The sequence below is a fragment of the Lineus longissimus genome, chromosome 5 (assembly GCF_910592395.1).
Source record: "Lineus longissimus chromosome 5, tnLinLong1.2, whole genome shotgun sequence".
In the NCBI taxonomy this organism is placed as follows: domain Eukaryota; kingdom Metazoa; phylum Nemertea; class Pilidiophora; order Heteronemertea; family Lineidae; genus Lineus; species Lineus longissimus.
The window spans coordinates 7553932-7576664 of NC_088312.1; the positions used below are offsets into that span (position 1 = coordinate 7553932).

Here is a 22733-nt window from a genome sequence, read left to right on the forward strand (position 1 = left end):
TTTGTTGTTTGCAGCCACGTGGATGCAGGTATTTAGGTTTTTATTTATAACGACGTGCCCTAAGATAACCTGTGTGAACCTAGGTCTGTTTAGCGTAATGATAAGTGCAGGCATAATGGTTGAAAAATAATGGTGGCAACTTTTCGGATCAGAAAGAACTTAAAACCAGCCACTACCAGTACCCCAGAAGTTGGCAATAGTTTGTACCTTCAATGAAGAAGCCTCTCTCGTATTGTATGAACACATTATCCAGACGAAAAAAGCTGCTTTGTTTTCATAAGTGAAATTATCCTCGTATGTTTTCTGCCGATTCACTCATCCATCACTGGGCATTGCTCATCTCACTTTTAGCGAAACAGCTGCTGACGTTTCACAAGATCTTATCCTTGCCATGTCAAATATAGTTATCTCCATCGATACTGAACTTGATGGGAACATTATTGGCTTTCTGCTTACTTGCTAAGTAAGTTCATTTTCACTTAAAAAGCTTTTCACGACCGATTCTGTGACAGTCCTCTTTGAAAGCAGCAGCAATACACTTATAGTAACAGCACAGTTCTGACCAGAAATAACCTCATACATAACCCTCACACGTCTTAAGGAAAAGTAAAATGTTAAAATTTCGATGTCGGTGCTTCTTCGTCTTTGTAGGCACAACCTCTGCTACATAAGGTTTTAACTGAAAGGCGATGTGATTACGGGACTACCGTAGTTACCATTGAATGGATGGCCACCTGTAGCTTGATTTATCATAAAATAACTGCTTGGTAGCCTGATAAGCGCTGGTGGTCTGTTCCCAACACTTGGGGATAACATCATCTCAGAGTGTACTATCACTGTACTTACAGCACTCTCTATGTCCAAACCGTATAACGATCACGCACACAGAAACACCCTGGGGACTAATACAAGTATTCTGATTAGATTTGTATCATTTCATTACCGATATTACCAGAAGTCAACGTGCTGATTCGCATGGGGTGCTCTGAGACCTCGCATGAACATACCATTGTGCATTTATATTCCTGTTCTTCTTGGTATCTGTTAAAGAATATATTTACAAATGAAATATGATAATAAAGTCATCGAGTCTTGTTTGAAACGAATCTTTTATGATATGTTATCTTACACATAAAAACCCAACGAAAGGTAAGAAGCTGGTAAGAAACTAGTAGCATGAAAGGATTGGGTGAAATCTGTATACGATCTGATAACCCAAGAAAACCTCCTCTTCGCCCAATAATAAAAACCAATGGGCTGGTTGCTGATGAGAAACTAAGCCATCGTCCATGACCTTTACGTACTACACAAGGTCAATGGGCTGCTTATATCCGACAGTCAGATGTTTTGTCGATGAGAAAGGCTGTGTCGATAACCAAGCAAAATCAACAACCACTTGTTGAGTTCGTAAATTTGAATCAATGAAAATTCAATAGAAAAAGGCTTCAAATCGAATAACTAGCTTACATATTAACATATTGGTTACACCTGCGCTGAGTTGGATTGGGCCTACCGGCTAACGATAGCCCTACTCGTTGGTAGAACCAGCTACGAACTGATGGCAGAACCTATCTTCTAGACACCACTTTATAGCATCCATTAGGCTGGTCCAGTCACAAATTCATTTGCTGGTTTCGCTTTCATGACTGCAGCCTATCGGAGCGAGCGGCGAAGCCTCTCTCACGAGGAGCCTGTTAGAACGGCATCATAACGCCAGACAGACTATTACATACTTTTATTGTTTGCTAAGACTCACCTCGTCAAGTTGGAGAAGAAGTCTCTTTTGGTGTGATTTGGATTTCAACCACTGGATTATTGCCCTGTTCAAAAGTGTACTTAACAACTTTTTACAAAATCCAATAGTGTCGATTTTATCGGAATGTAGACGCGAGATCGGGACGAGCCTTCGCTCGAGATGTTCTATTGAGCTTTCAACATGACTATGTCAACAGCTGCGGCCCTTTTCACTCTGTATGAGGTGGGCCAACTTCAGAATGCTACGGCGAAAGAGGTAAGTTGTCGACTTGTCATCAATTTACCAAATGACCATTTACCGAGTATGAAATCAAACTATCAAATTCCGTGATATCTGTTGTAAGTACTGCTCCTCTCTCGCAGTCGTCGTAAGATGGTCAAGATGACTATCATGGTGGTATTTTTACCTGTTCCATTGTGATTGGGGCATACTGATTAGTTTGGGTTGTGTGAATATTCAGTTTGGAATCCGTCATTTGTTTTTCTTGGGAATTCGTTGTGGCCTTTATGGTGCGAGACTGTTGACTGTTGCAATAAGAGCTCGGTGTTGGTATTGGCTAAGTAGACCGTGATGTGGATGTTGTGCCCAGTCGTTACAATGTAACCTTTGTTAAGAATTAAGGAAGTACATGTATCATTTATTCTTGACATCTATCTGTATGCAATCATGATCTGCTCGATCAGTTTGTAGCAATGTGATCAGAAGTGGTGAGATACAGCGTGACTGTTGACCTATCGATCAACAACTTCTCGTGATGATAATAAAAAATCGAAGTATAATTTGTACCAGAAAGGGAAAGCTCGATACTCATTTTAATGCAAGGTGCAAAGATAACATGACATTTTGCTCTTATTTCCCCTTCACTTTCATTATCAAGAGAGGGAATCATAATTAAGGATCAGACACACCATAATATTGACTGACAATGACTGATCGTTTTGTGTTCTGTGAAAAGTGGTTACTCCTGCAATGTGCTGAGGTTAAAAGCACTTATATCACCTATTTGACTTCTCTGGGGACTACCCTTTGGTGTACGTTGAGGGCGTACCCCCGTACTCGCATCTCACTTCAATCTCACACCGCGGTCCCGATGGGAAGGGAAGGACACCAGTTCGAGGCCAGCGGGTAGCTCGTTCCGACGCGACCGGTTTGTTAGCCCCCTGCGTAGAATAGGGTACAACCTGCGTTCTCAGTAGACTCCTGGCATAAAATAGGAAAGTAAAGTGTGTCTCATAAGCCAAATCTGGCTGGCCCTTTCAATATGGGAGACACCATAATAAAAGAACGTTACTTCGTAACGCCCCGCTACACAGCAGCATGGAAATAGCATATGAAATAAATACATGTATCAAATGGCAAACATTATATGTACTGTTTACATTTAGATGTAAATTTACACAATGTATTATGCACAAATAATTTGTGCTGCTGCATTGTTGATCAATAATACAAAAAATGTACTGGTATTTCATTGCAGTTGAACTAATTTTAGAGACAGGTGTTTCAAACGTTTGTATTTGTTTTTTAAACACAATAAAAAAGGGATAACTCGTTACGCCTTTTTGATACGTTGGAAAAGCTTATTTACTGCTTAACTTTAGGCCTACATGTGGAACTTGAATAGCATAACTTTTTAATACAAAAAGCACTTAAGAAAGTATTGTGAAAGAACAGTGATCACTGTAAGGGACAACCATGCTTACTTGTTGAAAGTAGTAGTCGTATCAGATTGGCTTTCATAGATGTGGCGTCACCTGGTACACGTTGGTTTATGCATTTACTAACCACTTTTACTGTTGCATAGTTAACTTGCCATCTCTTGATTCGGGTTATGGATGGAGATGAGTTCGCCGACAAAGCCACTAAAACAACCATGAGTACCACCTCCCGCATCCTCCACTGCTAAGTCACCATTACCACATAATGCGCCATTAAAAGAGGCTTGACGAGATGTATTCTGGACAAATACAGGGCTCATCGGATTAAGTGGCTATCAAGTGGAGAAGCAGAGTCGACGATGGCAACGCAGATTGGGAAACGAACATTTATGTTGGGTTAATCGTTCTGACCAAGTGGCCAGGCGTTAGGTGGGTTGTTAATGTGAGAATAGCCATAGGATCGGGCAGTCAAAGGAGTAATATACGGTCTAGTCCGGTTCTCTGTGTCCATATGGATGTGCAGTGCATACCTTAACGTCTAGTACCAACATAACATGATGAATCGCCTTATAACCCATCCTTTAAGAGCGGTGCTTGCGATGATGTTATAGTACTTTGATGACAAAACCTCTTGTCCTTCTGGCTTTTGTACTCTACATCTAACTTTCACCCACTTGCAGGCTAGTTTTCCTTTCCGTTGGCTAATACAACCGTAATCCATTATAAAAATCAACATTGTAGCTACGGTGTTCTAGAATGTGGATAATTCATGACTGAATGTCTTCCTCTATGAAAGAAGAAGATCAAGAACTATGCCTCATTTTGAACACAGACTGGGTTTTGGTGAGACAACCATCATCTCTTGGCTTAATGCAAAGTGTGTAAAAATGTTAATCTCAGAGTTCAAAGAGATAAATATCCGAGGTAATGATGCTGGCAGTTGTAATTTCGTGAAATTAACACAAAGCAGGAAACGAGGGCGCAAAAGCATCGGCTTTGAGATTTTAATGTTTGCTCTATCCGATAAAACGTGATACTTGTAGCTAACGGTTAGAATAACGCAAAAGGAAACATCAGTAGAATACAAATTGGTTAAAGCTAGGTTTCCATCCGAGTTTAAGGACTTGTTTTATATATTTCGTCTCGTCGGAGAGGCAATCGTACATGTACGTCATCCAAAAAGCCGATTAGCCTCATTCAAGTCAGAAATAGCTCAGTCTATGCCCCCCAATAACCATTGTGGGGATGCTGCGAAATGCTGCTGCAATCCGTTTGGGTGTGTGTTAATGGGCTGCGGCTCTTATGTAGCGTGGCGCACTGGCAGTGCTGATGATTCATGGATATTGACTGAATTCAAATTGACTTGACTTTTAATTAGAACACTATCAATGGCTCTGATTTATCGCCAGCATGTTTTTTAGGTTTTTTTAATGAGAAAGCATTTGGATTCATGCTTAATTTGTTTTGATTCGGGTGACACATCAACTTGTTAAATATGAAATAGAATATGTTGTATTAGTTCCCCGAATCTGGGTCTAACATGTTATTCTCATTTTCATATTTTAAGTTTGTTGCGAGGCGAGGAAGAAAAAAACACGTCACCAATAGACTTTATTTCAGACAAAAATCCATCCGATTCTATCATAGTTTTCATATGATTCAATTTCATTAGAACAGAAGTTCTGTTATTGTTGTCGCGTTAACCAACTAGCTCCGCTTAGAGCCTCCGGTTGAAATACGAATCGACCGACCGTTACAATACACTAATTACCTTGATAAGTGCTGATTGCAGTCTAGCTGGTGTGAAGTGAGATTGCAAAACTGATATTGTAATTACTATTGCTGAGATAGAAATACATGTACGAAAAATAAATCAAGAATATGAACAAAATGCATTGTAATCGGCAGATGGTTTTTCTGATGCGTTTTGCATTATCATAAACATTTAACATCAGTATCATTGATGAGCGTTGGCAGGACTACATATTATGTCAATTCTATAACCCGATGTTAAGGTGATATCGCAAAACGCACATGGTGCAAAAGTGAAATGAAATGAAAATGGAACAGCTTTTTAAATGTTTGTAATTGTTTATCGGAAGCTTATTGTTACACCCAGACGTTGCGTCTGTTAGTCGTTTTAAAACTACATTGGACCCATCCCTTACATCTGTCGCCCGTAACAATCAGCGGCATAGACCATGTATACCAAAAAAGTTTTCGTATTATCTCATTTATTTCAAACTAACTCCCTTTGATTGTATTCTCCAATACAAATGATGGTCCAGATTTTAGACATGTGATACATCGTCCAACTTATTGAATCCTGGTCTAGTCTCCTATTTGATGGTTCAATCTATGCAACACAATGATATCTGGCCGCTCAATCGCAAAAACAGAAATTGGATGTCAGTGAATCGAGAAAGTAAATGTCTTTGTTACTTCAGTTTAATTCAATATTTTCATTAATCTCACAAATAAGGAGTCTAGATGCACTGGACTGAACCAAACCTCGTTAAGTTTTGTTCCTTTTGGGTAATGTGTATATTCCTAATACATTGATTAATGGTCATACATACCGAGATAATACATTATGTAGTAGTAACTACGACAGTGAACCAGTCGATCTTTCTTTCTCTAGTTGTTGCAGTCAATCAAGCTTCAAGCTTCTATACACTATGTTTTGTTTCGATGAGACGTCGGTATTTGTTGAACACCAGTACCTAAAGAGGTACGCCGTTCGTTCTCATATATAACTTTTGGTCTAACTATATCTATTTCCTATTTCTAACGCCAAGCAACACAAATAGTTAGTCATAATGCATGCTTGCGCGTTATCTGTATATGCAATTAGTGCGCGCATCAATTTTCCCGATCGCTGCATATTAATCTCGCGTATGTGTCTACCTAAGTTGCCATATATTCATGGTCGACACATTATTATGATACAGTGATACATATTGCAACGCACATAGGTTAATATTGGCCCTACCCGCAGATTGCTGTGATTTAGCTATTAACTTTGGCTGCAAAGCTGGAGCTATGCATCAGTTCCCATGTCTACTTTGATTGGAATGGTCGAGGATACGAAGTAGTCCGGGCTGAAAACGGAGGAACCACTCACATACTTGATACCATAACATGCACGTGTTTGACTGTTCTATTAATCTCCTTTCCTTCTAATCCAAGCCTCCCGCATGGAGTTTCTACAGCCACTGCCTGGCTTCGGTCAAGGCAAGGTAAGAACATTAACATTAGCGTTTTCATCACACATTTCTTGGACCTAGTGTGTAGGGGCTGTCAACGATCAGAGCAGAAATATGCATAATGCTGACATCTCAACCTGATGACGGTTGTCATTTAGGGCTCGGCTATTCAGAACGAAATAATTCAGGTCACTAACCTGGAGTTAACTTAAACTTTGCGTTATCCCTTTCAGTTAAGGCAGGTTAACGGAACGTCGAGGTTGTGAATAACCGGTCCCTGAGGTAATAGGCCCTGTAGACTCGCTTGAATCAGTCATATGTGGCAGATCAAATGGTGAGGCGATAGAAACTCCTTGCTCATTTCGCCCCACCAATTTTTCTGCCGCAAAAGATTCTGGAGAGTCTCTCACGGACCAGTATGTTCAGTGGAATGAAAAACGAGCTCATGGGCGTGAATTCAGTGCTGTCGTCTCATTATCAGCCTGAGCAGGATTCTCCGTCATCAGTGCCCAAAACTGTTTCAGCAGCCCAGTCTTGGTCCATATTTATTTTGAATCACCTCTTGTTTAAGTTAATATATACTTACTGACACTACTAATTTCAAGTTTGAGACACAGGGATTAGCTATCTCAATATTCGAAAAAAGCACATCAAATTCAGCATGATTATCTCACCTCATAGCTTACCACTGCAGTTTCATAGATATCGTGTAGTTAAATTTTCCAATATTAACCACTTAATTTTTTTTCTTCTGATCATTCACTCACTAGTCCTGTACTAATGTTAGATTTTGTAACCGTACTCTATTGAGTGCCGGTTATCCGACTGCAAACTTGCCGTACCTTCACTAACTTTATATGAAACAAGTGAGTGAAGACACTACAACTGCTATCACAAGCATAAATTCGCCAGTTCTCCTTTTCATTATCAAGAATTTGAACCTATCTACATCCTGGCTTAGTTCAGCTAAAATATGTAGTAAGTGGGTGTAAAAGCTGTAAATGCTGACTCAGCGTATTTCATTTAACAATTCCCGCACCTCATAAATATGATAATCCATAACGCACACTCTGTACCTTTTTACAACCATCACATTTATTTCAATACTGCTATGCTTCACCATCTATAGACGAAGTAACGGTGTTCGCTTGACTGGTGTTGTTGAACTAAAGACTGTAAGGTCAACCAATGTTTCAATGGTTTGATGAGCGATAACGTGGATACTGGGTTCCATTGATTTACTGAAATCAACCAAGCGGTTATCGATTGCGATATCAGTCCGGGTTGTACTTAAGATACGCTATTTTTCAATTGGAGTCCCTTGGGTTATACGCACAGTTTCTCGCACGGTCGTTTTCTTCAGTATCATCAAGGTTGACCAACTCAGTTAGTTACTGACGACAAGTTAAATTCACATTTTCTCGAATCTCGAACCTGAATGAAGAGCATCCATTCACTTTCTTGTTCATACTTTACCTCTTGCAGAAAGAATGACTTTAATCTTTAAACATTTGTGGTCATCCGATGGCGTAAATGACTAGCTATCACTCTCCCCAAGAACACGAAATTAAACAATGTTCATGTGTCTTCCAATTCTGAGCTTTCATAGCTATTCGCGACCGCGGGATGTCAACATCTTGAAGGTCACTATTTGACGTCATCAAGATGATAATGGCTGTCAAGCATATCAAGTATAGATTAGAGATATCATATGGATACTCGAGTGTCGGTCAATATAATGAATCGTAAAATCCCGGCTTTTTCGTAATGTCGAGAATTTGAAACATTCCCTGAAACTATTCTCATGCAAATGTCCTTGACAGTACAAACTAAACAACGGATCAGGAGGAAATGCAAAAACTCTTGGGAATGTTTTTAATAGTCTCTACTTCTACTATAAATCTCGATCCATTTAGAGATTGGCTCAACATAACTGATGCATTTGTCGTCATTTATCATTAGATTTGTAATTTGGTTGTCCTCGCGAGAAGTTATGCAGCCATATCCTATGTGGGGATCGTAATCAGATATTTGCTGTCGAGCTCATAGTGATGTAGAATCTGTCCTGGTGCATTTGCTAAGATGAAAAATTTTCAAATCGAACATCATAGATGAACGGTAATAGCAATATATAAAGACTCTGAGTCTATATATTTTTTCTTTTTCTCTTGGTAATACCAAGAATTGATAATGACTAGACCTTTGGACGTTGTATTCTAATTTGGAATGGTGCTATATAAAAGCTATGTATTAACTCAGAGACTAACATTTACCTATTCTTTGTTATACCCCAGTTTCAATCGACAATGAATAAGGACACTAAAATGTTAGCTAACGCTAATTGCTGATGATATAGTCCAGAAGTTTCTTTTAAACTGTTGAAGGATGATTTAGCGCAGTTTAACATCTTCTTGTTTCCTAATTCTTTCCAGTCATCACAATAACGTTTTGTTCTTCTTTTATGAAGCCCTTGAGCGAGAACTTCAAACATGAAACGCACCAAACAGTCCAATAAAGTTACCGTTTTATCTAACCTATCTAACCTTGTGTTGTTTCTAGCTACAAGGGATTCCAATAGATATATCGTTCGGGGCAAGCGCCTCTATAATGGCGGGATCGTGTATCCTCAATTGGTCCAATTATCAGGTAACTAGTGGCACAGTTCCACAATGATGGCAAGACACTCCTAGTAAACAGGCTGATTCAAGGAAGCAATTCTATGGTTCCAGTGAATAAATATGAAGCTCCAGTAGGAGTAATGAGTCAGTTAATGCTTCAATTTAACTTTGGACGGCTCGAAGAGAAATCGATTATTGAATATCATCAAATTACTCGAATGGAAGTCTATTTATAATTTTGGATTAGCTGCCTGAATTACTCTCAGGATGTTTAAAATTGTGAGTTTACCATCCCAATTTCTCTATTTCATTCTAAGCATAGATGTAGTAAGGAAAATATCAACGAATAAGTCAATTTACTCAAATTTATTTGAACAGTTTTGTTGACACATAATAGGAGATTGGTTAACCATAACCCAAACCATAATCCTAGCCCAAACAGTAGTTGTTCACACCTTAACACGTACTTAATCAGAATGGATGGTTAAAACAGTGTCACTCACCAGTAGAATTTCGAAACCTTTCAACAGTTAAAAACAAAAATGTCCAACAGCAAAATTATTAAACATCCTTCATTATTTTCTCAAAGTCAGTCTCCAGTTTCTCAGCATCAAACAATTCTGAACATTTTCAGTGAGTTCCAATATAACACACCATCGACTGGTGACAGTATCGGAAAACTGTCAATCGATGAAGCTATCGATATGAAGGTGACGAGGCTTGTCTCGGCCTTTCTTAAATCAAATAGTTCATTCAATCCCGAGTCATGTCAGTCTCGGAGTGGTTCTTTGAAATTGACGATGCGGTACATCTTCATTTTATCACGTATTGCCTCCCACTTTTCTTTTCGTTCATGACATCTGCAATTTATATCATTAGATTTGCTCTTCGTTCACCACTTTCTTCTGAATAGCAAATTTAATTTCTATCATTCAAGGCATACCATGACAAATTGTGCTGAAGGCGTCGAAATCGACTTGTGGTGTATTGTTTTCGGATTGAAAGGAATATCACAGGAAGCGAAGCCAACTACAGCGTTGGGGTGTCATTCTGTCTTTCTCGGGCAGAAAAAAAACCTTTACCGTTGGTGATGGAAGATACAGAAGTAAACGTTAAACAGCGATGCCTCACTTCAGCAGAGAAGTTCCGTCTGGCGTGTCATGTTTTTGAAAAGGTCTTCTTCACTCGCTGCAAATAATTCATAAACACTTTTTTTGCTGACATTTGTAGAATTGTCAATGATATGGTTCTACTATCATAAGCGACATTTTCTTTTCTGAACATCCTTGGTTCTAGATAGACATATTTATGAAAATCATGCATTTTTCGTGCGAGACGGGAAAGTATGATGACGATGTCAGGAACGAATTCCTGTAAAGCTGGCTCCCACTGGTCCCCCGCATTCTTCGAATCGACGCTGAAGGTTTTTCTGTAGAACCTGCTGAGGGAATTCATCCCGAGAACCAGGAAATGAGCGATTGAGACTCCAGTTGTGTAGTCATACCTGTTGTTACTCTCGTTTATTTTTAAATTTGGGATCTTTTGATCGTTTGAGAAATACTTCAGCCGTCTGGCTGTCCAGAATGAGTAGTATCCGCCATGTGTATGGTGTTATTATTTTACGCGTACTCTTACCATCGTGATAATAAATCGGCAACATTTGCCTTCTTGGATTGAAGATTCTTACAGTTTCCTGTGTTTTTATGTTCACCTGAGTAATTTTTCCTGGACCACCTTGGTTCACATCTGTTAGCTTCACCGACAGTTGTAAGAAGATCACTATAAACATTACTTACAGACGAGAAACCACGAGTTGCCTTACCGTGTAGCGGTGTAGGCGTCGATCAGCTGATAGTAAAAAACTCTCTTCAATGGAATGGGCTCCATCATCTATAGGTATAGTGTTACGTTGCCAATTTCAATTGAGAATTTGTGTACATGACTTGCCAAAACACTTTCGGATTCAATCAGGTTTTTTTCTGGACCTTAAGCCACTTTAGCATTTGGTAAACACGATAGTATAGTATTTCAGTATGGTTTGTGATTTTTGCCACTTCAACCACAATCGTCGTCCATGCCGGCGCTATAGAGTCTCAGCTCAAGCCTCGTGAAGAAGCGAATACCAAGATTTGGCAACAGTATAATCTACCCTTGAATGGTCAAGTAATTTAACTTCATCATGACCTTGATAATTGTATGTAAACTGCTACTGTTACAGGAGAATGCTGCTTCTTGAGTAACACATACATCGTTAATTTGTGGTTGGCATTGTTTAAATGAAATGATAAATGCTCCTGGCTTGAACTAGTGAGTGCTTTATCGCCTAACTACCGAGATCGCGTACTCTTTGAACCTTTTGAACCAATTGACCCGCACCATTCTTTGAAAAAACAGGAAACCTCCATTTGTTGGCGAACTATGTTCCCAGGTTCCTACCACTTCACTCATTATTAGCTGTATCATTGCGCCTTCCGCTAAGCACTGAGTCATAATGGAGGTATAAGCGCACCATACAAATGGTATTCATCTACTGATATAATCCCTGCAGCTAACGTTCATTGTCGCTTGTAGAAAGGTTATATATAATAGTTTAACTAGTAATTTTGAGAACTGATTTCCAAATGAATATCATATCAGTCACATACCAATGTGTTCGTCGAGCAGTAGATGCAAGGTACATAATACTTAATGTTCATTATACTAACCCGTTTTTCTTCTTTCTTACTTGCTTTAAATTAACCATTCATAATTAATAGAAGGTGAGTCTTAATAATTAGTTCAATAGCATTAGCATTAGGTTCACACTGAGTGACCTTTCACGTAAACAACATATTTATTGTTACCCATTGTTCAATTAATATAGTATTTTAAAGTAAAATACATACAAATTCGTTTTTGGAGTAATATAATAATAGGACAATGTCTTTCTGATCGAAAAGAACTTGATCTTGAACTTGGTTTGATCAGAAATGAAAAAAATACGTTGTATGTTACTGTATCAAGAGGCTTTAACCTCATTTGTGTTGCATGTAACTGGGTTAAAATGTCTTTGAAATATAACATTTTCAGATTAAAATGTCTTTGAAATGTAATATTTTAGATTTAAATTCAGGCTTGCGTTTCACAAAATTTAAAGAGTATATATCAAGAATATTGCTCTACACTTCAACGGTTCTTGTTCATTGAATAGAAAGACAGGTATTTAAAAAACTGGTACTGTTTAATTATCCATTTCGTTCTCTATCTCAGTTAATCATACGTTCGAAATTTATTGTGTCCAAATGTTTTAAATCAAGAAAGGTGTAAAATGTGATAAAGATTTTAAAATTTTAAAAAATGTCTGTACCATTGCTTGTTTGAGACAATCAGTTAACCCGTGTTAATGGTTTTTAAGACATAACAACTGGATTGAGGTTATTGTTGAAGTCGAACAATCCTAACTGCACCCCCGAATGTACATTTGTTAAGTACCGAGTTCCTAATCCGTAGGTACAGATGATATTTTCGAATTATTTCATTCTCAGAGATCGCCTCCAGCGTGTTCATGGCACCTTTCCTCTGGGAGCTTTTTGTTTGTGCGATCTCTCACGGACACGAGTGCGTGGGTGGTTTGCGATGCATCCTAGTGTATATAATACATAAACGAAATTATATTTGGGTGTGTAGTTCGGATAGTTCAGCTCTCAGATGTGATTTCACTCACATCCAGGTTGGATAAAGTAACAGCTTTCTTTCCCTCTCCTATGATACAGATAAACTGGTCGTAAGTATAAACTTAAACAAAAATGCAATACGTCTGATCAAAATCTGCATGCGCAATGCGGGCCATACCTAAAATGTAGTTAGAGATTCTCTGATAAAGTGTGCATGCCAAAAGCATAAAATGATGTAATATCGTGCATGTATTCACCTCAAAAAGCAAATTCTTGGACGACACAAGTTAACATAAAATTCGAGAATAATCCGACGCTGCTCTTGGCAAATGACGGACCAATTATTAAAACGCATGATAGCAAAACTGTTATTCTTGGAATTCTAAATTTCAAGTAGTGAAAAATATCGACATTTGACCCGAATGTTTCCCTTATCGATATCATCATACATTCACTGCTGCTCCGTCTTCAAAATGAAGTTATGTTTGGCATTGGTAGATGAAAGAAAAGGGAAATATATTACACTGACACGCTGTAAAGTTCTTAAAGAACTCCACGAACCATGCATGCTAGTTTGGGCGTGAAAATGGTACAGTACTGATAATAATAGACACCATGAATGCATTGTCACTGTACATGTAATAGGTGGAATGAAGTAGTAAAATCAATACTTTAAATGAACTATTTAAATAATTTATTTCAATTTGTTTGTGCTTTGTTGCCTTGGCTGGATTCTACCTGTCCAACAGGTGTGATTTCAGGCAAACTATTTCATCTTAAAGTCTTGCTTAACTCGCCACAGTAGCCACAACAACCAGGCATTGCACGAAAGTCGCAACATGTACTTAGCTACAGTCATTAAAATTTGTCATGGAACGCAATGGACTTAATGACACCACAGCCTTTCGTACTTGCGAAACCTGCCCACTGCATATACACGCATTAAGACCAAGAAGAATACTCTGTATAAGCATTGGTTATAAGGAAATTGGTGATAAGAGATCTTTAGGTTGCTTCCTGTAACAAAGGAACCCCGACTTCTTATCGCCTACGAAAGTGCCCATTGTTGATATATCTGTATGCCGACTGTGGTCCCGATCAGCATCTCGATCGTAATTAGTAACCTGGCTGAAGCCTCCCTGAACAAAATAGCTACCTAGCTCGGATGCAGAGGATGTCAGAATATCAGGCGAGTTGTGGTAAGATTGACCTTCACGGAATTGAAGGCAGGTCAGATAAGAAATACCGTCACGCCAAGGTGGCTTCCCTGATGGCAACAGGTCTCTGGTTTAATAACACGGACATGGTCGATGATATCTCTCGTGAGTGGTAAGGAGGAGATGGATGCATTGAACGCACAATCCACTTTAATGAATAAGCTTCTCGATCTGGTCTGTTCGCTTCTCGGCATGCCATAAGGATCATCACAATAATCGCACGTTTACAAGTAAATTGTATTAATTCTTATTGTTTTTTGGGTGCACTGAATTTTTAAGCGAAGGTCTACTTTGGATAAAATCCTGGAATTTCACATGGCTAGTTTTTCAGCGTTTATGTGTGTACCGTCATGCCGAAAAAATGCAGTATTGGACTTATGAACTTGGCTGAAGGCTCTCCTGTGCCGTAAGGATCTATCGGTCAAAGGTCCCTTCACCATGCAAACTGTCAATTTAGTGTTTCTCAACAGAATATATACATGGTGTGAGTATTACGGTGGTGATCAGTATAACGCGCCCTCTCCTTGAGGATCCCTTTCTGTCACATCATAGTCTTTAAAATTTATTTGAAAGACTCTGGTCACATTAATCAAATGGTTATAGATTAACGCATTTCTCAAAGCTCTAAATATTTGCAGTGCTGAGAACTTGTAGTATTCTTGATGTTGGTCTCCATGGCTCTTGTTAATGTCAACCAAGTCAAGGAGTTGGTACGACCAGTGCATGGCATCTCTGGTTTGTGGGTCTACTCATTTACTCGCAGATAGTAAAAGTGGATGATTCCCCATTATCTGTCTCATTGAAGACAAACATCAATTACACTCTGGCCCACTTGAGTGGGAGGAGAGAATGAGAAGTCTTGATAGCGACCACTCCAGAATCCGGATGAATTGGTGCAGTACCACTACTGGGGAAAAGATTTGCCATCAGTTATAGTTCATCAACAATACGTGGTGTAGAGATTACTGTTTTCGATGATAAACCAACAGGTTTGTGCCCTAATGTTGGGCTGATCCTTAGTAAGTACCACGCAACTACCGCGGTTTACTGATTGCAAATATTTATGCATATACATGTACCTATCCTGATGGCCTAGTAGTTAACGCGTCCACCTCGTAAATGGAAGCACGAAGGCTCGAGCTATTTGGAAACTTTTTCTAATGCGGCCAGTTGGTTGGCCACAGCTAGGTAGATATTGGAAGCAGACTGCCTTCTCGCCGGGCCCCTGGGCATTAGAGATTGGAGTTTGGAAATGAAGAGTGTCTCGTGATCGTTATCTGACTCACCATAACCAACAACTGAAACTTGCGACTGTCCATTTTTACCAGGGGCCAAAACACAACAGGTTTGCCGAAACGTTGAAAACTGGTATCAAGATAATGTATGGCGTGATCAATAAAACAGTAAGAACGTCTGCTCCACGAAAAGTATTATTAACTTCCAAGAGGTTTAGCACAAATTCTTCATCTCTATTCACCGCAGTCAATGAGACCCAGTGGCATTTGGCCATTCGCAGCATCATAAACGCTGTTTAAATGTCAAGCATGGTCGTCCCGGATCTGGCGGATTATCCATCGGCTGATTAATTGGCGGCCGTCAATCGTCCTGTTCCGAATACCACAAGAACAATCAGAAAGCCATTGAGGTATATACCTAATGGATTGGATGGTTTGAAGAGCGTACCCGCGGCCCCTCGTCTGTCTTAAGTTGATCTGTTGGTAGAATCGGCAGTTAGTTACAGGCAGTATTAATCAGGTCTGTACCTGCAGATCCGCCGTTGACACCACTATTCACCTGATCAGACATTCTATTTACAAACACCACTCAAATGATTTTTGTGCACCAAGCAGTGCTTTTTAATAAACACGCAGCTTATATTTTCAAATTCAAGCCGGGGAGAACCAGGTAAATCTATGTAGAACTATCGGTGATATAATAAGGATGCAATGGGTGATAGGCCAGATGCATACTGCCTTTAATAATTAACTGCTGGTGGAACACGTACATGTAGTTTTAAAGAACTAGTTTGAACACAAAATATGCATGATTGTTTCTAGTGTTCACCGATACTGTATGTTGAGAACTAAATAAGACTCTGCAGTATATGATTTCGATCCTGGGCACTACACCGTGAAATAAAGATCACTTGCTTGGAAAGTATTTCCAAAATGAAAAAATTACTGTCCACACTTCAACTTCAACACCCAGCAAGATATTTCACAATTCGACTACGTCGACAAGATCGCCAATAACCAATGTTAACAATTGCCTTCTGTCTTTTATTGGACATAAGGAATAAATTAAAACTCCCACGAAAACCAAGTTAGTTTCATAAATCGTCATGTTATCTCCCTAAGACAGCACGAGTTGCATCAAAACTGGAAGATGAACTTGCCTGGCAGTAGATGCCACATCATTAATGGCTGCTGCCTGCCTTATCACCAGAAGCACGCGCTGCAGACGACCATGATCAACACGAACAAATCACCATTAATGGCTTTGTTATTGGAACTAATACAAATTAGCGGAGATGAAGAAACCGCATCGAGGCAGCTTGTCGGGTACTTTAAGTTGGAGATAAGCTGAATAAAAAGAAAACGATATAAGATATGTATACTCTAGATTCACCTATCTAAGACAATTTCATTAATTTACTACAAAATCGACGCGAAGGCCAGGTCAAAAAAATTATGTTATGACCATCGGACAATTCATATTTGATTCGCAGAAGCCTGTATGGCGTATGCCTTCCTTATTCCTGTGCTGGACTCAATGACCCAATACCCCTGTAATTGAACCTCATACAGCATGCGGGTCCACATCATAACTAATGATCATTAAGCAGAACACTACCACGCAATGCAGAAGGTCACACTGACTATGACTTATTCCGAGCTTTTATCTGATAATCGTTGCCTAAAAACAATCGTGTCATTCACTGACGTACTGATTGAAACCAATACCAGAAAAACCCGAATTTCCTAATCTCATAGAGGTCGCAACGGTAATAAGTCACGTGCGACGATTGACAAATAAGCGCGCCGCATTAGTTTTGTAGCCATGCTTTAAATATGCCATTCATGTGTGAACCCTCTGAATAGGCTATGAATGCACAGAGTCTTTCAATGTTTTAATCCTTTGTATAGTGGTCATTCTTTGTTGGAATTGTGTTGTAATTGGGTGGCGGTCTGGTGTAGTGTTGGTATAACAAGAATGAATGCAGATTGGGTTTTGTTCCTGAGATGGCAGTATGTTGAGAACTGCGCGGAAGAGCACAGCCGTATAGGATCACACTGTTGATCTTGGCTGCGTCCCTGGCCGTAACTTGTTCTCTTTTTCTTGTACATGTAGTTGATTATCTGTATGAAATTGACCAAATAAAATACATATGAAACCCAAATGTCAGTACTGTTGGTTTTTTGGTTTGGATATTGTTTACAAAGAAAGCTTCTGAGATAACATGCGTGAGGTCAAGTATTGTGTTTAAGACAAAACCGAGTTAAAACCAAGTTTATATCGATTTAAAACCAATTCTCAGTCTTAATTTGACTACATAAAATTGCCCTAGGATTAAGAATAGATTGAAACCGAGATAAAACATTAGATAAAACATTAGATAAAACTAAGATAAAACCAGGCTAAAACTCAAGGATTCGCTGAATCAGTTCTCATGCATCATGCGCTGGTTTAGTCTCAAATGCCTCTCAATTTGTTCTCCGCTGTAGGCAGGCTTTCTTACAAAGTTGTCCCCTTGAGCAACAGCAATTTTACAGGAAGAGCAAACATGACTGCTGGTTTTATTCTGATATTTGACCTCAGCACAGTCTTAACTCCTAGGACTTAAAACCGACCATGTACATTTGGTAGTGCATTTTGCAAAACTTTTAGCTCTCTGTTCAGATTGAAACTTACAAAGTTTTATCATAGTTTTAAAACTTGTCTTAAATCGGTCTAAAGACAGTTTCAAGACAGTTTTAACCAAAAATATGGTGGGGTGTCAAATACCAGTTTTAGCTTAAAACTTTCTTAAAACCGGTTTTAAAATCTGGTTAAACCGGCCCAATACTTGACCTCACCCATTGTGTCGAGACTGAGACTGAGACCGAGACTGAGACGCTATTCATGCGGGCACAATCGGTACAGGAATCAAAATCTGAAATAAATATCACGAGGCTTTATGACACTCCACTGTCAGTGCTGTCACCGCTGAGTAGCGATCGAAAAACTATCTTTCATACCAATAGCTCGTGCTCCAGAGTCCCAAACGATACGGACACAATTTTTTACGACAAACTGTACTATAGATTACAAATGAATTTTCGTTCTTGTTATGTTCAAAGTTAGATCAGAAGTTGGAATTCGACATTCCTGTCGTCTGCGCCACGCGATGGACGCAGTCTCTCACTGCTACCGCGCTGCGCTGTCTCTAGCTTTGTTTACAGTCCGATTCGGTAAGTACGAACAACGCATATTTTCATCATTCATTATCGCATTTTATTAATCTATTTTTCGTTTTTCCTTCTTCGTTCTAGGTAAGTGTTCGTACTAAAGAGAACTAGTATGGGACAGGGTGAGGCCCCCAAACCACCGCCCAAGCGGCGTAAGGTAGGATATGCTACCATTATGGTAGAACAACATTCGCATGAGAAAGTGTCTTCTTACTGTTACACAATGAACGTAATATGAAATTCAATGCTGAATTTCTCAAGCATATCTGAAAGGATTTTTCTCTATTACAGTTGATTTCCATCAAATATTAAATAAATTTAAAACTCGGTATGGTGAAGTCGTGGCAAGGATCGAGAATAAAACTCTCGTTCCTTTGCTGTGTTTCAAAGATTCGCATGATACTGGAACAGGAGTCGTCTTGCCATCCTGCAATCGCGTCTTCAGTTGAAGAACAGAGGCGTCTCGCTTTGAACTCGAATAACATAAATAAAGTACATGTATTCTTTTCATCATGCTAGGTGTCATATTTAGGATAGTGCTGCATTCTAGCTTAAAGATGCTTAACTACTGTGTTAGCCTTATTGATTTTAACATCCAACACCAGACCACATGTACATGTTGCATTTAGTTATAGATTCCATGCGAGTCACCAGCTACATGTAGCGCGCCTCGTCTTTTAATAATTTGGTGTAAAATAATTTAGTTTCTTTATACAAACTCAACAACACAGGATGAGTCATATCAAATGAGTATTCTATATATGTTCTTTATTTGATGCTGTGATGCTGGTTATTATGTTACGCCATGCACGTTTATACAATGTCCAAGCGAACAAGGAAAAGCGGGACATCAGTTATGGTAACTTACCAGAGTATTAAGGGGCAAAGCAGGCAATGGTAAGTTCTGATTTTTCGTGCCAAAATGGCTTCGGGCAGAACCACCACTTTCCCATTTGACAGGACATTTGTACATTTGAACAGTATTCTATCGTAATTCGGAAAATACGATGTAACCTCTTTTTACTTTTGCTGACTTTGATATTCATCCTATGTAACTCAATATCAATATAATAACATTAATATTTCATTTCGAAAAGATACGTTGGTCGAGAAACTGAAATGTAATAGTAGATTTTTCGCACATGACAACTTCAAAGAAAGCGCAGCTAATAACATCGATTCAATAGACAAGCCAGTGGTCGCAGCGTGGCGCTGATCACATAACGTGTGCCAAGGAACCACTATCTGACATCCATGATATTATTACTCTATTTCCAACAACTGTATGAGCATATTCTAAAGCCAAAATTTCACAATGAATCTTCCTTAGGACATGAACTTGCCGTGGCTCGTGAGCAATGGTCCAGTATCTAACTTAAATGCTTTAAATTATGAAGAAGCACTTAAGTATTTATGAGTGCATGTCTGCCTTGGAAGCCCCATGGGATATACGTTATCACATATAATGGTGGTGCGATCACGCCGTTACATAATACGCAGTATGTTGAACGGAACACCAAAAACAAAATGGTTCGTTTGATTGACATAAACCTCACAAATGGTGGATGACAGTTTGACGTTTCCATAGCTGCTTTGGGTATCCTGTGATCTAATTAGGATAGTCCATTGCCCGCATCCGAACGAAAAATCACATATGTATTTAATTGTGTAATCACCAACAGTAAGTGGTGGTATTGTTTCATCACACAGCGTCTGTTGCCAGACAGAAGCAGCTCCTTTAAAATGTGCTGAGTGATTCTAAAGTGGATAACAGGGCTCTTGACGATTTCGCCAAATCGTTAAAGGAGAAGATGGATCGGAGGAAGGGCTACGTCGGGAAGGACGCGTGGAGCCCTGTCTCATTGGATGAGACGGGGAATCCTAAGGAGCACTGCAAAGACTCATGTAGCTCGGTCTCCCATGATGAGGAACCGGAGAAACCTCCGGTCCCCGTTACTGATGCGAATGATTACGTGTACGTGAAATCATCTGGCGGCAAACCAGCCGGGAATCTTAGCTTCCATAACAGAGTCTGTTATGATAATCATCACATTCATCACTTGCAATATGATTGGAATACGGTAGGATAGCTTATTATTCTTATTCTTTCAATTTCTAATTTAGTCAATGTAAAGATCGCACATGATCCAACGCGCATTGATTTGCTGCGTTTTGCAATTTTTTTTGCGCGATGAGACCTAAGGACAGACCGACAAGATACCTGCATCCCCGATATCTTCCTCAAATTACTGTATAATAAAAATGCTATCCACTTAAAATCCTTAGTTAGAGGAGCTGTTACCTAATTCATAAAGTTGTTTACAAAAATTAAAAAAGTATTTTTCCATATCAGGGAACCTAGTGTATTATAGGTAACGATACATGTATAGTTGGAACATACGAGCCCCTGAGATATGAAGGCGACGGCAAGGATGAATATGTACTGTTGAGAAAGCATATCAAACGCAATAGATCTTTACGAATAAAGCGTTCCATTACGGCCGCAGGAAATGGCTACCCATTGCTCTTACCTCGGATGAAGTAGGTCGCCGTCAATTGCTGTTCTATTATAAATAAAGCGGCCGTCCTTGTCAGTCCATGAGAAGATACACCGCGTTCATCACATATCAGATTTCCCTCCAGAAACTGCAACATTCGGCATTCCTATCAAAAAGACGAATATAATAAATTTTGACCAGAGATGCCTTGTTCAAATACTTGCATTGGATGTAGCACAAGGTTATTGGCAAATGTTTTGGTCGCTGATGTCGGCATATTCCTTATTCTGCATCATGTTGAGGAAATAGGCAAAGCATCGAACTGAAATGGGTGTTTAGTCAGTTATCTTCATAACAGTACTCTTTGATAGTAGACATTTTGCTGGGTAAACACCAAACTTGGGCAGAAACAATCAATGGTGTGTTGGACTCAAGTTCCAGCGCCAAGGCAAAAACAAATAAAAGTGCTTTTAGTTTGCCTATTATCCAAAACATCAAGAGTCGGAGCCACACAGCAAGAAGATGAGATGCAGTTTGTTAGCATTGTTTACATCTACGTGTAGTTGTAATACAATGTACGTTGCGTTAAACGAATTGCTTAGAAAGAGTTATTTCAAGTTGTTGCTTTGCGTTGTACGGAATTTGATTCCGAGTGTTACGATGAAAGAAAATTTATATCGCATGCGCTGTTATATGAAGAAAATGGCAAACGCCACGCATTGTAAGTGGCAGTTGAGTGATTAACCAGGGTGGAAACATGCCATTTTCAAGCTATACATACCTAAGATATCGTTGCACACTAAAAATGTGCCTCAAACATTCAGCACACAACTACCAAAAGTCTGCAAGGACGAGCCAAACTATTTTACTCAAAATATGAAGTAGTAACTTCTCTTCTTTTAGTGTTGTGTGGCTGTGTTGAAATTGCGGTTTTTACACATCTGTGTTTAAGGATTGTTATGGAAGATGTATTGATCTGTGGTGTTGACTCGGTTTAACCATCATGGTTATTGCTAGAATGCCCAGGTGCCGCTTCGGGTTCAGCAATTTCAACTGATAATGCGGGGTTTTGTTGGTTATACAAATTGTCGTATACGGGCACGTTTATCTACTAAAGACGTATTCTCCGATTGCAACAATTTCCTTCCACATTCCCCCATGTTAAGTGAGTTTTAGCCTAGTTGTGCAGCACATAATCACCGAGGGATGTAATCAGAAATTTCTATTAAGAGTATGGTGGTAACTGGGCCAAGCGTTCTGTTTCCTATTCCTGTATGATTTCTCCCAAGACAACTACAATCTCGTTATCCAAAGTAGTTCGCAGTTGCAATAAAAATTTTAACCTGAGTCATCGCAAAAGAAGCCCGTAATATTCGCACGGGATCCCAATATATTATTTGCATCTCTATGAATATTTCATTAGTCGAGAGCATAATTTTGTTTGGTTAAGATAATGACGCAACTGTGAAAAATGCAACTTAACTGCACGATAACACACATGCCGACTGGCCGGTGGAATTTCATGTGGCGACTGCACACGATTCTTACTTGTACCACGAACTTTTAAACAACTCTGTACATTTTACAGTATAATAGTTGTTTGTGACTCCCGACTTCAGATATATAATATAATTCGTATCAACAGCAGTTTGATATTTCCGTCAGTTTGGGTCCATAAA

At 39.2% G+C, this 22733-nt stretch overlaps 1 protein-coding gene across 8 annotated transcripts in view; it reads left to right on the forward strand.

The window, feature by feature from the left end:
• Nucleotides 1-22733, forward strand: part of LOC135487566 (inositol 1,4,5-trisphosphate receptor type 3-like) — a 169343-nt gene that overhangs the window by 28951 nt on the left and 117659 nt on the right. For 3 of the 8 annotated variants that reach the window (XM_064771414.1, XM_064771415.1, XM_064771413.1), the window contains exon 3: nucleotides 6604-6653. The exons of 4 other annotated variants lie outside the window; for them this stretch is intronic. In XM_064771414.1, coding sequence (XP_064627484.1) covers nucleotides 6612-6653 — 42 coding nt within the window. In that variant the 5' untranslated portion in view covers nucleotides 6604-6611. Of the gene's footprint in view, nucleotides 1-1861; nucleotides 2012-6603; nucleotides 6654-22733 lie in introns of those variants that run through there. One more of the 8 variants, XM_064771411.1, reaches the window with a different exon arrangement.